Below are 17,370 nucleotides of genomic sequence, written 5' to 3' on the forward strand. Positions count from 1 at the left end.
GGAATGGAGGCAAATGTTAATAAATCAGCACTTGAGAGGAATTAAATTACAACAATATTTATTTCTATAAATGCAGCCTCTTTTCATCTACTCTGACCAGGACAACAAATGGTCAGTGAGAAACAGGATATTAAGTGACAAAACTCGTGCGGGAATAATCTACTGTGCTGCCTATTTTAAGTTGATTTTAGCTGACATGTACAGCACGTACATTTACCAAACCACCACAAACCAATTAAGCCAAATTCCTGTTTTTCAGCAGGTCCATCAGTCACAAGGGACAAAGTCCATTGGACGTTTTCCACGCAGCTCAGTGCCTGCTACAGAAAATAAAAATAGATGTGGATTATGTTTGTCAAGTTATTCTTATAATAAGGCTCGTACAACGACGTAATCGGAGTCTGTCTTTATTTAGCAACTCTGTACAGCAGCAGCAGGCTCGTGTGCATGCCCGGGCATTCCCCTCGGTAACCACGTCACATCCGGTTACGCCCACAGCGCCAACTTCAGGCCGGATGCCATCACTGCAGCCTGACCACTGGCAGCAGCGCCCCCTTCCGATTACTACAAAATAAAGGCATTCCTTACACTATTATTCCATAATACCACATCTCCCTTTCTTTGAGAAAAAAGGGTGGACTACCTTTGTCTCTGCAGGTCTTAAGGGGGTTATTCTGCCCTTTTGCTGGAAGACCTGTCCCTGATCTGTCCCTGTTTCAAGCATGCAAAATAGAAATAAAATAACTTGCGCGTTACCATACTGTGAACTATTACTTTAGCAGGCTGTGTTCTTCAAAACTTAAACTCTCAGGTTTCAGGTAAATGTAACAGGTTTAGCAGAACAATTTCACAATCACATTTCACTCTCTTTTTCTTTACTGTAGAAAACAAATCAATAAATCACCAATCAAGTCTCTTCGGCTTTCCAACCTCTCTCCCACACCTGGTCCGCACAGTCTCTGTGGTGGGGCCCTCTCTGCTGGGTGATGTTGTCACTGGTGGAGCTGGCTCTGGTGTAGGTGAATCTTCTCCCACCGGTGGCTCATCAGCGTCGACTACCCCACTGTTGGTCTGCAGCAGCACCAAGTGATGCCGGTTCCTCCTCAGTGTGCCCTGAGGCACCTGGACGATATAAGAGCGAGGGGTATTGTGTGTAGATAGCACTGTGCCCTGGACTCGTGCATCGGTGATCCACACATCCTCCCCAGGTACGAGTGGCTCCAGATTTCTCGCTCCGTGCCTCTTGTCGAAGGATCTTGCGTCGTTCCTCCTCTTCTCCCTTTCTTTGGCCCCCAGCGTGTTGTAGTCAGGCAAAACTGGATTCAACAGGGTTGGAAGGGCAGGAACTGTAGTGCGGAGGTGGCGCCCCATCAACAGCTCGGCCGGGCTATAGCCGTTCTGTAGAGGGGTTGCTCTGTAGGCCAGCAATGCAAGATATGGGTCTGATGCCTTTGTTAGCAGGTTTTTCACGGTTTGTACAGCGCATTCCGCCTCCCCATTGCTCTGAGGAAACTTGGGGCTGCTCGTGATGTGCACAAAGCCATACTCTGCTGCAAAGGCTTTAAAGTGGCTACCTGAGAACTGGGGCCCATTGTCACTTTTAAGAAATTCACAAATTCCATGACGAGAAAACATGGATTTCAGGTGCACACCACATCTGTGGACCTTGTGGGTGACAGCAGCGCAACTTCCACATACCTTGAGAAATAATCTACTACTAGTAGATAAGTCTTGTCTTTCAGCGTGAACAGGTCAGCTCCCAAGGTTTGCCAAGGCCTGTCTGGCATCTCCGTTGGCATCAGCGGCTCTTTGGCGTTCCTTCTCTCTTGGATGCAGGTTCTACATTTCAGCACCATGTCATTCAGCTGGCTGCTGAGTCCTGGCCACCATACCGTCTGTTTGGCCCGGCCCCTGCACTTTGTCACCCCCAGGTGTCCCTCATGTAGTCTCTGCAGCACATCACCTTGTAAGGCTGATGGGATGACGAGCCTCGTGCCCCGCAGCAGCAGCCCATCGTGCACAGTCAGCACTGCTCTATCAGCCCAGTAATGTCTCAGCACTCCCTGCAGTTGGCTTTTGTCGGGCCAGCCGTCTGTGCAGTACTCCATCAGTGCAGAGCATGTGCTGTCTGCCTTCAGGTGCTCACGTAGGCTGCTCAGTTAACCTCCACTGACAGGAAAGTTGCTGATGACAGAGTCTACATAGATGTTGGTGTCCTCTAATAGGCTTGTGTCTGTGTGTGTTCTTGCGGCTCTCAGAGAAGCACGAGATGAGGTGTCGGCTGTCCACAGGCTTTTGCCAGGGACATGATCGACTGTATAGTTGTACCCCATGAGTCTCATCCTAAATCTTTGGACTCTTGGTGGGAGGTCATCCAAAGCTTTCCCTCCCAGCAGACTCACCAACGGCTTATGGTCAGTTTCCTATTTTCCATGCGAGGGCATTTTTCCACATCTATAACAGGCCTTTGAACCTGGCTGTGGCTGTATATTAAGTTTATTTTTGCCTGGTGTTATTGCTTGTGGCTGAGGCTTTGAGGGAAATTTGGGTTTTCTGTAGCTTTTAGCATGCACAGCATCAACATGAGAGCACTTGCTAGCACCGTTATTTTCTCCTCTTAAGTCAGACCGCTGTCGTCTAACTTCTTCAGACTGCCTTGTCTTTGTTATAGCAGTTCCAAGGGTTAGGTCTCTGTCTAGCTGTAGCTTTTCTGACAATGAGACGTTTCTCAGCCCGACCACTAACCTGTCGCGGATCAGCTCGTTCTGTAACTGTCCATAGTTGCAGTGTTCAACTTTTCATTTGATTCAAAGTCAATGAAACCTCAGAACACAGCTGGTGCTATGTTGTACAATTAGCACTATAGATCACTGATGCATTTCCAGGCAATTCCTTCACAGCCAAACAGTATGCCAACAACATTGTCATATTCATAGGTACTAGAGAAGAATGACCATTTGGGATTAATTACTAACCCCAATGGAATATTCAGCAATAGTCGGCAGAGTACATGGTTAAAGTAATGGCTGAACAAGTCCCATATTATCTGCCCATGGAGTCATCCCCCTGATACTTTGTTCCATGACCTATGTGTCATATCTGCCAATTGAGCACAAAGATTGGAACGGATTGAATAAGAATTTTGAGGGTTAACTTTTTCACACAAAGGGTGGTGAGTGCATGGAATGAGCTGCCTGAGGAGGTAGCTGAGGCAGGGACTATCCCAACGTTTAAAAAATAGTGATATAGGTAAATGGATAGGACAGGTTTGGAGTGCTATGGGCCAAAGGAATGGATAGATTGGAATGGAGGGGATGTTTCCACTAGTGGGAGTAGGACTAGAGGTCATGGCCACAGAATTAAAGAACGTTTCTTTAGGAAGGAGATGAGGAGGAATTTCTTGATTCAGAGGGTGGTGAATCTGTGGAATTCTTGGCCACCGAAGGTTGTGGAGGCCAAGTCTATGGATATTTTTAAGGCAGATTCTTGATTAGTACGGCTGCCAGGGGTTATGGGGAGAAGGCAGGAGAATGGGATTAAGATGGAGAGATAGATCTGCTATGATTGAATGACGGAGTAGACTTGATGGGCCCAATGGCCTAATGCTGCTCTTATAACTTATGACCTTATGAACTTGGGCAGGTGGGATGAGTGTAGCTGGGACACATTGGCCGGTTTGGGCAAGCTGGGCCGAAGGGCCTGTTTCCACACTGTATGACTCTATGAGAGACTTAATAGAATGGGGCTTTACCTGAGCAGAGGAGGTGAGGTGAACTTATAGAGGTTACAAAATCAGAGGAGGAACCTTTTTACGCCGAGTGTGGTGGGTATGTGGAACAAGCTGTGAGAGGATGTGAAAGGGGTGGGTTCAACATTTAAAGGACATTTGGACAGGTTCACGGAGAGGAAATATTTAAAGAAATATTAGCTAAACACAGTCAAATGGGACTAGTTCAGATGTTAGTTTGGTCAGCATGGATATGTTATGATGAAGAGCCTATTTCCATGTTATATAATTATATCACTTTATAACTTGAATATGGATGGTTGGGCAAGATTTGAGGGGCTTCCATCAATCTTAATTTAGCTTTGTGGTTGTGATGTTTTGTTTTAATCAGCCAGTAGTTATTTGTGAAATTGCTGAGAAATCTTGTATTTTTTGTGATATCAGCGGAAGCTCTGGCCTGAAGCTGGAAGTGCATTTCAATATTTTGATCAGTGGTCTAAAGGCTTCCTTCATGCGAGCCTAACTTGTGATTGTTTGTCCATTCTGATCTAGCATGTGAGTTTAAAAGAATGAAACCGTGTACTAACACTCCACTGTAAGCAGACCAGCTGCAGTTTGGAACCATGTGAAAATAATGGGTTCAAGACTAAAGTGGGCAAAGTTGGTTTACAAATAATTACCAGAGTTTATTAGCAATCTAGGGAATGTGGAAGGGTGGGAATGGGAATGTTGAGAATGGGAATACATTGTTTTGTGTTGCACCAATACTACCCAGTAAACAGGAATGCTTCAACAAAATGTGACGGTGACTTGTTAGGATGATTACACTTGGTGCAGGAGAGGTGGAAGTTTACCATTGAATGAAATAATTTATCATGAATTTTGAAAAGGACCTTTCCTACTGCTGCTTCAAGCTGGTTTCTGAATGCACTATGGCAGTAAATCAATGAGACGTTACACTCAATGAGCGTTATTGGAAAATAAAGATCCTGCTACTTCTGATTGTTTGCTGGATTTACAGAAGAATGGAGTACATTTTCATCAGTTTCCTATCACTGAGGCTCAATGAGGTGGTCTCTGCATCTTAGTAACATGTTCAGAATTCAAAAATATATATCCCCACCAACCCATTCTATATTGGTGTGTCTTATCAGTTATTGTGTTGAGTTTTGCTGTTAAACTACAGAGCAGATAGATTCTTGGGATTCAATATCCTGGGTGATTCAGGACAGTGTTGATTATATAGAACAGTCAGCATCAATGAGTGCAATCTGTTGTGAATAGATGTTAATTAGTTTTTATCTATTTGTGGACTAGAGACAGGACCTTTAGTGAACAATACTTGGCTTGAATGAATTATCTTAATCAGAATTAGATCAGCCAATCCCTGTGAACTGGATAACGTTGTCAGCATGTCTGTAACCTCAGTAGGCAGGGCAGCTAAAACAGTCCTTCTCTCCAGAGATGCTGCCAGTCCCGCTGAGTTACTCCAGCATTTTGTGTCTGTCTTTGGGGTAAACACCATCCTACACCATTTCATCAAAAATGATTTTGATTCGCTGTACTATTGTTTGCAAGAAACCAATTTAATCACTGCCATAAAGTCATAGAGTCATACCGCACAGAAATGGGGCCTTTGGCCCAACTCATCCATGCTGACCAAGATGCTCAACACCAATGTAAAAACAAGGAACTGCAGATGCTGGTTTACATAAAGGGGCATCCTGGCCATTTCCTTTTCTCTCTTCTACCTTCTGGGAGAAGATAAAGGTGTCTGAATACTCAGATTTCCATTGCCATTGCTATTGTTTCATCATTGCTATTAGACTCCTGAACCAATTGGCTCTTTCAATCCCCTTCCCAAAGTGTTGCCATCTATTCTTACTCTTAACTTTACCTCATTTGGTTATTCAATTTTTATACTTTTTTTTGCACTACTTCAGTTTGCACTACAATCTTTGTAGCATTCTGCTGTTTTAAACTGGGCACTTTATGAGTGTCTTGCAAACAAGGAACTACATTGCACCCTGGTGTCTTTGAGAATAAAGTAATCTGATTGGTAACCTGATCTAAACAAGTTATATTAATGAACATACACTTCTGGAGGCTTTGTTTACATTGCTCATATCGTGGTCCACAGTGAATTCTATCTTGCACAAGTAGTAGTGTTTCAAGCTCTATCCAAATAATGCAAGCTATCAGATCTCTGTTGGTAAAGCTATGGTGAGGTAAAACACTGTTCTATAGCACTGGGGGTGTTATCAGCAAACCATTGGTCAAACTGTGACAGGAGCTGAACATTACGCTCATGAAATCAGAGAGCTGCAATTGAGGCGTTAAATATATGATTCACAACTACCCTGCGGCGTAGCTCCAAGTGATTTATAATGTTCCTAAAATTCTGTTGGCATCCAGCTGGAATTGTGGAGCATGGTGAGCAGTTTCCTCAAAGTTCCCATGTAAACAGGTTAACTCCCCTTAGCCTGTCTCTCTGTGCATTCACCAAGCTGAAGATATCAGAAGTGGGAGATCAGGGGAATGTCTGCCATTGACATAGGATAACTAAATGAATTTAGTTTAGTTTAGAGATACACTGCGGAAACAGGCCCTTCGGCCCACTGAATCTGCACACCGACCAGCGATCCCTGCACATTAGCACTACCTTACACACACTAGGGACAATTTACAATTTTACTAAACCAATTAACCTACAAACCTGTACGTCTTTGGAGTGTTGGCTGGACACCGAAGATCTCTGAGAAAATCCATGCAGGTCACGGGGAGAACATACAAACTCCGCACAGACAGCACCCATTATCAGGATCAAACCCGGGACTCTGGCGTTGTATGGGCTGTAAAGCAGCAACTCTACTGCTGCACCACTGTGCCGCCATCAGTCAAAAACATTTTTATCCTATGGTAATTTTGTTAAGGCAGTGTCTTGAGATCAGATTCCACAACCATATGCATAATTCTCTACAACCTCTAAATATATAAATAATTGAATATAAGTCTTCACTTATACATTTCAGTAGTTAACAATTCCTATATTCAAAGCTTTAGGTACACAATGTGAGCATTCTTGCAAGTAAAGTTTTCTGGTTCTAGATAGGCAATTAAATGTTTGTGGTGCCGGGATTATGGCAGATGCCCAAGTGTTTATAAAACGTCTCCCAGATTATGTTCACTCTGCGAATGATCCTGGAATTGTGGTAACATTAGAAGGAAGTCCAGGGATGTAGCAAGAATGAGAATTTGACTGGCAATTTATTTACATTATCCACTGTTAGTGATCTGAAGTCAAGAACAAGTAGAGTCTCTACTGGGGGAGATTAGCCCCCTCACTTCAATGACTGGACATCCAGAGACGTGTAAAACATTACTAAACATCTGATGAGATTATAGGTTGGATAGCTATTAATTTAATGTATACTTCAGTTAATTGTAAAGCTGATGCAGGCAATTTGGCTCACTGCAAATTGTGAAAAGTTTGTTGGTTCCAAACTCAAAAGCTTTAAGTTGGGATCAAAAAAAGACACAAAGTGCCTCAGCGGGTCAGGCAGCATCTCTGGAGAACATAGATAGGGAATTCATAGAATTGGATTGGGACCCCTCTTCCTGTGTCTATATAGTACTAGAGGGCCATATCACTACCCTTATCCACTTCAATCTCACCTCCTCTGAATGTGCAGCCATCTGCTCTGTAGAAATCAGTAAGAATCATTAGAGACATGCTGAATTTCCTTATAGATAACATGCAAGCAGATGTGCAGTTTAAATTTGCATCCTGGTCATTAGAGATATGGTGAGCCAAAGGGCATGTTCCTGTGTGGTACTGATCAATGTTTCATTAGACCACAGTACATGTAACAGGCTGAATCTGCAGTGCATGCAAATTGCAAATAGATACATCTCCCAAGTATTTCTGGCACCAGATGGAATGTAGAAGAACAAGAGCTGGATTCTTGATAGAGTGGATGTGGAGAGGATGGTTCCTTTTATGGACAATCTTGAACACGGGTCACTGTTTTAAAATAAGGGGTCACACATTTAAGAGGAGATGATGCACATGTTTTGTGTCTCAGAGGATCATGAGTCTTTGGAACTCTCTCAAAGGGTGGGAGAGTAGATTCTTTGAACAATTTTAAGGCAGTGGGAAATAAATTGTTGATAAGCAGTAGCAGTGAGTGATTACAATGGATAGAAATGAATGTCGAGTTGAAGTTGTAATCAGACCAGCTATGATCTTATTGAATGGCAAAACAGGCTTGAAACTGCTGCTACTACACATTCACAAGTTCCGATGTTTGGATGATTAACACAGTTTGTTGCCAGAGTTCTGTGGCATTTCCATTAGAATCAACTTGCATTATAAGGCTAGATTTACTTGGAGTTTCATCCTTTTTTTTACCTAATAGTTAAAGTTCTGTTTTTATTCAACATAAAACTGTGCAGAATGCAAATGTGACCACATCTGGAGGACTGTATGCAGTTTGGTCTCTTTCTCTAGGACAGGACATTTTTCTTTTGGAAACAGTACGGCAAAGGGAATCTGGAGGTCAAGTTGATGCAGGAGGTAAGATTGTTTGGGCTGGATCTACACTCTTTGTGGTTGAGACAAGAGAGGGCTTTTGACATAGTGGGTACTATGTGGATGTTTTCCCTGAAGGGAAATCTAGAACCAGTGGGCAAAATCGCAGGGGAGGAAAATGGCTATTTTCCAATTTATTACATCTATCAGAGGCCTATTGAGATTTGAATTCACAGAATATATTCAGAGCTGAGGTAGAAGGATTTTGTATGATGTGGGGAATCGAGTGTTCTGGGGATCAATAATGTAATCAATTGATCAGATCAACCATCGAAGAGCAATGCTGACTCCATTGTCTTCTCCTGCTTCTATTTCACATATACATCTGTAAAGAATGTGAGCTTGCAGTTGTTTTTTCCCCCCATTCGTTTAAAGGCATTGTGGTTCGGAAATCAGACATTTCAAAAGCTGTAAGCACAGATCAATTGGTTATTTGTCTGAATGCCTGAATAAGTTCCATTTTGGTTAAGTGTTCTGCTCAAGGAAGGGAATCCGGCAGCCGCTTAGCAAAAGATGCCTCTCTGATGAAAACTCAGTGCATATTCCTTGCTTGGAGAGGCAGTGGGAAGCTGACCAGAGAGGCTGGTGCCTCAAGGAATGTGTTTTGTTTTCTGAATTCCTTCCTTTGAAAGCAATAATATTGCAGAGGGACAACAAAGCAGCAGTTGGTGAGAATTTAAAACAAAATGCTAGAGCTATTTTCTAACAAGGAGAGTCATTGTCCCATTCATTAGTGGCTGAATGTCTTGACACTAATGAATCAGTCTCATTATGGGCGCCTTCAGTTTCACTTCACAAAATTGCTAAGCCTTGCTGGAATGTTATGGAATAAATTGGAAGTAGGATTCCACCAGCAAACATTATCGCCCCTTTTGTATCAAATTATCGTCTTTGGAGATTCATCCTCCCGTCATGTGTAATGTTTGCACTTCAACTACCAAGTCAAAAAATCCAGCCTTGTTCTAAACTGATGCAAAGTGCAGGATGAAGCAAATATTTGGTGTGCAAACAGCAATGTGAGAGAAACAGGGCATCCAATGCAAATTTTTACTAGCAAATATTTTCCCTACTTATTCCACGAGTAGATAATGTCTCAATATCTGACACGTGCCATGTTTCATAGTAAAGAAGATGCTTGGTCTTTTTGGGTCATTGGTTGCCCTTACAATGCCCCCTGAAGCTTGTAAAGCAGCAGGAATCCAGTTTTAAATATCAACAAATGCTGTACTATTTTCCCTTTAGGTCCAATATGTGATTGAGAGCCAATGTGAGTGTGATAAAGGTTATACCCTGTGAACAAGGCTGTTGTCATTCTGCAGTGTGGCATAGGCTGCCTTAGATCATGATATAGTTGAGAAACGTTGAAAGAAGAATAAAAACAGATGTTGTAAATACTCACCAGGCCAGGCAGGAGGGTGACTGGAACCCAATGCTTTGGGGAAGTGGTGAAAACATATACAATAGCAACATTTAAGAGACATTTAGAAAGTTAATTTTGAACGAGCATGCAGGTGATGGAGTGTTATAGACCGTATGCAGGCAAATGTGTAGTTGAAATTGGCATTATAGTCGACACATGACATGATGGGCTGAAGGGCCAGTTCTATCTTCCATATTTAATGGGAAACAATCTCCTGTTCATTGAAAGGGCAACCACACTTGGTCAGGTAATACACATCACAGGTTTCCTGACCAGACACCTGGACGGCCAGCAGTGGATGAGTTGCCCCATCGGACTCCATGAGAAGCCCACCAGAGACAATTGATGCCAGGGAAAGGAGATGGAAGATACTATCGCTGATCTAAAGTAATGTCAGAACTGGAAACTAGGTTACTCTGTGTACTCTGTGTTATTGGTTTAATATTGTCATATGCACAGGTATACAGTGAAAAACGTTGTTTGTGTGCTATCCTTACATGAGTGCAATCAAGCCATATGCACGTACAACAGCAGTGCGAAGAGAAAAATGCCATCATGCAGAATATACGATACGATACGATAAAACTTTATTCATCCCCGGAGAGCAATTGGTCTGCTGACAGTCACAACAGACAAGTTACATAAAAACTTGAAATTAAAGTGAAAACAGCGACTGCTGGCTGGCTGACGTTTGAAAGCGCCTTCAACTGAACAAACGAACAAACAAACATAGACTTACCCCTGGGAAGAGGATTCTTAACTAGAGTGTTACAGTTACAGAGAAAGTGCAGATAAGAAAAATGCAAAGACTGCGGTGAGGTAGACTGGGAGATTGGGCCTGCACTTTAGCAACACTGTTAAGTAGTCTGATAACAATGGGGAAGAAGCTACTCCTGAATATGGAAGTGTGCGCTTTCAAGCTTTTGTATTTTCTTTTCGACAGCAGAAGGGAGAATGACCCATATGGCAATGGTCCTTGATTATGGTAGCTGCTTTTCCAAGGTAGCAGTGGTGTAGATGGAGTTGGTGGGGGAAAACTGGTTCAGTTTGATGTATGGGGTGGCATCTACAATTTTCTCAAATTTCTTACAGTCTTGGGCAGAGCTGTTGACAGACCAAGCTATGAGCATCCAGATAGGATGCTTACTATGGTGCCAATGTTGAGGTAGGTAAGAGACATGCCAAACATCTTCAGTCTTCTGACAAAGTAGAGACTGTTGATGTGCTTTATTTGTGGGTATGTCACAGAATTGTTCCTGATCCCTTGTAATGGATTCCCAAGTTTGGAAAGGGTGTCGTGAAAATCATGTCACATTTTCGATTTGCAGCTTATTAGCAGCGAGGCACAGGAGGGAAGCTGATCATTCTTCAAAAATCAGCAAAGAGTGATGAAAGTTAAAGAAAGTGCCAGCATTTGTCTTGCAGTTTTAATTTCTTAGGTAGAGAACTCCGATAATTTACAATCCTTCACACTCAAGATCAAAATCATTTACATTTTACCACACAGTTCACTGTGTTTACACATACACACACACACACACACACACACACACACACACACACACACACACACACACACACACACACACACACACACACACACACACACACACACACACACACACACACATACACACACATAAACACACACACATACATATACACATAATAACAACAATAATAGTCTATGTAGTTCATTGTTAATGTAGTTAATTGTTGTACAATTGTGCTACAATTCATTTAAACGTACTTAATTCTCCTTTAAATTTTGTGATTTAATGCTTACAATGCCCAGAATCTCAAGTGAGAGCACAGTGTTAAAAAATGTGCAAAGCTTTAAGAGCTAGATCAGTCAGATCTGCAAACTCTCTTTCTCTCCATCTTTCTCCATCTCTGTCATGGTGATCTGAAAATTTTCATTCTTTGATCAAGTTTCTGATCACCCTTTTTTTTTAAAACATCTCCTCCTGTGACACATTTTCAAGTTGTTTGATTCCACTCCTGTGAAGAGCATTTGAATGTTCTGCTGTTAAAAATGCTACATAAGCCCCTATTGTTGTTGTTGATGACATAAATAAATGAATCTATGGTAGTTGACAAGGCTGTTTTTGTTCAGTAGGTCAGTTCCAGGAAAGAGCATTCGCTCTGAAATTAATAACGTTTTGAGGCAAATGTTATGGTATGTAAGAATCATACAAAATCATGGGAGCAGACCATCAGTCCTCTCATGCTTGCTCCACCAATTAACTGGATCATGGCTGATTTAATATTTGTCTTGGCTTCACTATATATATCTGAGCCTGAAACTCTTCACTTTGCTGCTGTCTAAGCCTGTCTCCTTTAACTTTGAATATACTAGATGATCTGATCTACACAGATTAGATTAGATTAGATTCAACTTTATTGTCATTGCACATAGTACAAGTACAGGTACAACGAAATGCAGTTTTGCATCTAACCAGAGTGCAAAGTAGTAGTGCTGATTTAGACAATATATACAAATGAGGATATATTGGTGTATGTGCATAGGCATATACATATATACAGATAGTTGTTAAGGTGCAAAAGATTGACATGTGCTATATTCTGTTGAATAAGAGCTTAACTATATATTATATAAACTATAAGTAATACTGATGAGAAGGGGGGGGGGGGGGCTAGCGCCAGGCCAGTGAGTTCAGCAGGGTAATGGTGTTGGAGAAGAAGCTGTTCCTTAGCCTGCTGGTTCGAGACCTGAGGCTCCTGGTCCGCCTCCCTAATGGGAGGAAGGCAAACAGTCCATGGTTGGGGTGTGAGGGGTCCTTAAATATTTTGCCAGCCCGTCTCAGACACCGTGTGCAGTGAAGGACAGCCATGGCAGGGAGCGGGGCACCGATGATGTGATGGGAGGTTTTCACCACCCGTTGCAGTGCCTTCCTGTCAGCTATGTAAACTGAAGATTTCCAAAGTTGCACAGCCTTTTGAGAGGGGAAATTCATCCTCTGTCTTAAATGGGTGGTCCCTTAGTCAGAGAATATGCCTCTAGATTTTAGTTTCACCCAGCAAGGGAAACATGCTCTCTCCACCTAACCTGTTGAACTTCCTCAGAATCGTGTACCTTTCAAGATCAGCGCTTATTCCTTGAAATTTCAGTGGATAGCTGCTCAACTCACTCAATGTTCCCTCAAAGATGACAACCCCTCCATTCCAGCAATGAACCCAGTGAACCTTTTCTGAACTGATCTTATGCAAACATGTCCCTCCCGAAATTTGATCTAAACTGTACATTACACTTCAGAGCAAAAATAAAACGAATTGCTGGAGGAATTCATCTGTGATCAGCATCTGTGGAGGAAAAAGAATTATCGATGTTTCAGGTTGGGACCTGCATCAGGACTTACCCAAAATGTCGACAATTCCTTTACCCCCATAGATGCTGCTCAACCTGCTGACTTCTTCAAGCAGTTTATTTTTAGCGCCAGACTGCAATCTCTTGGGTCGACATTTTACTGCTCCACTACAAAGTATCTTCAAGGCACGATGACTTTGGAGAAGTTTTCCTCCTCACTTCGACAGGAACTGTGTGTCCATAATACTCTAGATGTAGTCTTCCACTACTCTGCGCAGTCTAACAAGACTTTACTACTTTTATATTACGACCACTTTAGAATTGAAAACAACAATCCATTTGCTTTCCGCATTGCTTGCTTCCAAAATGAACTCTAGTTGACTATAGTGGTGTTTAACCGAATGGGATGTTTTTTGTGCACTTAAGCTGCTACAGATAGCGTTGTGTCACAAAAAAGAGGTGCATTTTCACAACATCCTCCACAACCTCAGAGCATTTCATTGTACTTTACCACTACATAAATGAATTGAAAAAATACTCTGTGGAGAAAACAAGGCAGCCAATTTGTGCACAGCCACTTCCCTTAAAATTAGCTACTGGAAAGTGGGTATAAAACTATGGATGCTTGAAAACTGAAATAAAAGCTGAAAATACTTGCAAGTCAGGCAGTATATGTGCAAAGTGAAACAGAGTTAATGTTTCAGAATTAGATTTTCCTCTGAATTGTGGCAGTTCTGAAGTTCTTTCCAGAAATTGTGCGTGACCTGCTGAGTGTTTTCAGCATTATCTTTTTTCTTTATTTATGATTCAAGCCTGGGGATCTGCTTTAGGATTGTTGGTTGGCAGAAAGAAATATTAACTAGGACATTAGGGAGAACTCTTCTTTGAAATAGAACCACACGATCTTTCACGATTCACTCGAGCGAACAGACAGGGCCTCTGCTTAATACCTCATCCAAGAGGCAGTAATAAAGCTGGCACTGAACTCACTCAGTGCTGAAATGTCAGCTAGATTTTTGTGTGGAAATGTAGCCCTGGATTTAGTCCACTAACTTTCGGCTGGGGGCAATTAATTAGGGACACAGTCAAACCAACTTCAAATGTGATAAGATCATATGTGATAGGAACAGAATTTGGCCTTTCAGCCCATCAAGTCTACTCCGCCATTCAATCATGGCTGATCTATCTCTCCATCCTAACCCCATTCCCCTGCCTTCTCCCCAATACCTCTGACACCCGTACTAATCAATAATATATCTATCTCTGTCTTAAATATATCCACTGACTTGGCCTCCACAGCCTTCTGTGGAAGAATTCCACAAGCTTCCACAATGCCAAGCTTCCAAACAACAATGTCCCCACTAGCCAACATCTCCACAATTAGTACTGAACTGCAGGTTTTTTAAATAGCTGAACATGGATTTCCAAGACACAATGTGATTTACAGCTGCCATTATGTCTTGTTCTTGTTGGCTGACAAGAATGAAATTTAATCCCCATTAGGGAGGGCATAGTGGCACAAGTTCAAGTTCAAGTTCAAGTGAGTTTATTGTCATGGGTCCCTGTATAGGACAATGAAATTCTTGCTTTGCTTAAGCACACAGAAAATAGTAGGCATTTACTACAAAACAGATACATGTGTCCATATACCATGATATAAATATATACACACATGAATAAATAAACTGGTAGTGCAAATAACAGAAAGTGGTTATTAATAATCAGAGTTTTGTCCGAGCCAGGTTTAATAGCCTGATGGCTGAGGGGAAGTAGCTATTCCTGAACCTGGTTGTTGCAGTCTTCAGGCTCCTGTACCTTCTACCTGAAGGTAGCAGGGAGATGAGTGTGTGGCCAGGATGGTGTGGGTCTTTGATGATACTGCCAGCCTTTTTGAGGCAGCGACTGCGATAAATCCCCTCGATGGATCGTGGTAGTCGTGTTACAGTCTCACAGTCCCTGAGACCCAGGTTCAATTCCAATGCAGTCTGTGTGGATTTTGAATGTTCTCCCTGTGCTCTGCCCCCCCCCCCCCCCCCCCCCCACCCACCCCGCATCTCAAGGATGTGCTACTTGTTGTGTCAATTGGCCACTGTAAATTGCCCTTAGTGTGTGAGTGAATTGAATAATCTGGAATGAGTTGATGGGAATGTGGGGAGCATAAGGTGGAATTAGTGTAGGATTTGTGTCACTGAAAGGCCTGTTTTCATGCTGTATTTATTATTCTATGAATGACCTTATGGCACTTGTAGACACAAGGAACTGCTGATGCTGGGATCTTGAACAAAACACAAAGAGCTGGAGGAACTCAGCAAGTCAGGCAGCATCCGTGGAGGGAATGGACAAGCAATCTTACCGGTCCGGACCTTTAGAAAGGTTGCGACCCGAAACATAATCTGTCCTTTCCCTCCACAGATGCTGCCTGACCTGTTGCGTTCCGCCAGCACTTAGTGTTCTGAGGTATGGCTCTTGTGCAAGCGTTAAATGGCCATACATGGATTAGAGTTGAAAATTCTACCAATGGAGTTCCCTTTAATTAAGAAGCCATGATTAAACATCTAAACATACCTGTAGGTTTCTTTGTAAATGTCTTTTTTCTCCTAAATGATTGCTTGTTTTAGAAGAGAATAAATAGTAAGTTGCCCTTTATTCTGAAGTAATCGGGGCAAAGGATTAACTCAGGATAGTATCTCCGAATGTGGGGGTGGGAATGAAGCAAAGAAGAGCATTAACGCCCATGTTCTTTGCTCTTCTTTCTAGTCTCAGAGGCGCGTTACATTTCACCTCCCCGATGGCTCCCAGGAAAGCTGCAGTGATAGTGGTCTAGGAGACCATGAGCCGGTAAATGGTGGCCCGCTGATCTCACACCCTCTCCCTCTGGTTCAGCCGCAGGACGAGTTCTACGAACAGGCTTCCCCAGACAAGAGGACCGAGGCCGATGGGAATTCTGACCCGAATTCTAGTAAGTGACCGCTTCTTCGTCTTCCAGACATTAGTGCTGTACAATCGAAACCTCACTCCGCTAGAAGCTGCATTAACCTTTTCCTTAGTGCTGAGTTCTTCCCCTGCCAGAGGTTAAGAGGTCATTGTCTCCATTCTCTATTTTGAAAGTGGTTCTCGGGTTAATGTGGAGCTACTGGTCAGATTACTTACAGCAATGTTTCTGAGCCTCTCCTTCCACAGTGCAGAGGAAAACTTGCAGCTTCGTTGCCTCTGAGGAGGCCTCATTTTAACAGTGTATAAACTAGGATGTATATGATCTACGCAATGTCATTTTCTCCAAAATGGTGCAATTCCAAGCTATGTGTGCTCTTGGGATTCGGCAGGGTTGGATTTAGGACTGGTGGTAGGAAGTGGTTAATGAGGGAGATGGTCAAGCTGACTTCCTTTTCCCCGTTGATTTTCTCCAATGACCTCCAATTCACATCACTAGAGACTAGGAACTGTGGTGCAAGTTTAAATATTGTGCAAATTCCACCATCCTTGCAAATGGTACTTTGGTGAAGCAGCAGAAATAGATGCTGTGGCTATATATCTTGGAACGGGCCACTGATATTTGGATGCCAATTTCCATTCACTGCGATATGTTGATATCATTGGTTGTTGAATGGGTTTCCTTACACCGCAATGTTTATTTTGTGCGTGAATTGTAACCTGATCTTCTGTGATCTTGTCTGTTGTAACAGTTTATGAAAATTTATCAGACATAGTCATGAGTGAGATGTTTACAAACCCTTTTTGTGTGGCATTTTAAATTTATTTATGATTAGCATATGTCATTGCTTTTGTAAGATCTAGTTGGTTGCCTGCTGTTCTTTAATTCCAAATATCTGCATAATTTGAATTTTTTTCAAACTTCAATGCTTTACATTGTGGTATATTAATGGAACCAACATTTGCATTAGTGGGACAGATTGCAAGCTGGAAAAGTGTGCAGATTAATTAGCTTCTGGTCTTGCTTTCTAATTTATGAAATAATAATTCTAAACTCTCCCAGAGCCATAGAGTCATACAGTACAGAAACAAGCCCTTTGGCCCAAATTTCCTCTGGCGACAAGGTGATCTATCTACACTAGTTCAACCTACCTGCATTTGGCCAATATCCCTCCAACCTTTCCTATCCATGTACCTATCCAAATGTTTTAAAATGTTGTTATAGTATCTGCCTCAACTACCTCCTCTGGCAGCTCATTCCACATACCCACTGCATTATGTGTGAAAGAGTTGCCCTTCAGTTTCCATTAAATCTTTCCCTTCTCACCTTAAACCCACTATGTCCTCTTGTTTATGATTTCCCCTATTTTGGG

General features: G+C 42.4%; 1 protein-coding gene across 5 annotated transcripts in view; it reads left to right on the top strand.

The window, feature by feature from the left end:
• Window positions 1-17,370, top strand: part of pcdh9 (protocadherin 9) — a 783,218-nt gene that overhangs the window by 471,727 nt on the left and 294,121 nt on the right. For 3 of the 5 annotated variants that reach the window (XM_033023038.1, XM_033023036.1, XM_033023040.1), the window contains exon 2: window positions 15,824-16,025. In XM_033023038.1, the coding sequence (XP_032878929.1) occupies window positions 15,824-16,025 (202 nt within the window). The remainder of the gene's footprint in view (window positions 1-15,823; window positions 16,026-17,370) is intronic. The other 2 variants (XM_033023039.1, XM_033023037.1) reach the window with 1 other exon arrangement.

The sequence above is a fragment of the Amblyraja radiata genome, chromosome 6 (genome assembly GCF_010909765.2).
Source record: "Amblyraja radiata isolate CabotCenter1 chromosome 6, sAmbRad1.1.pri, whole genome shotgun sequence".
In the NCBI taxonomy this organism is placed as follows: Eukaryota; Metazoa; Chordata; class Chondrichthyes; order Rajiformes; family Rajidae; genus Amblyraja; species Amblyraja radiata.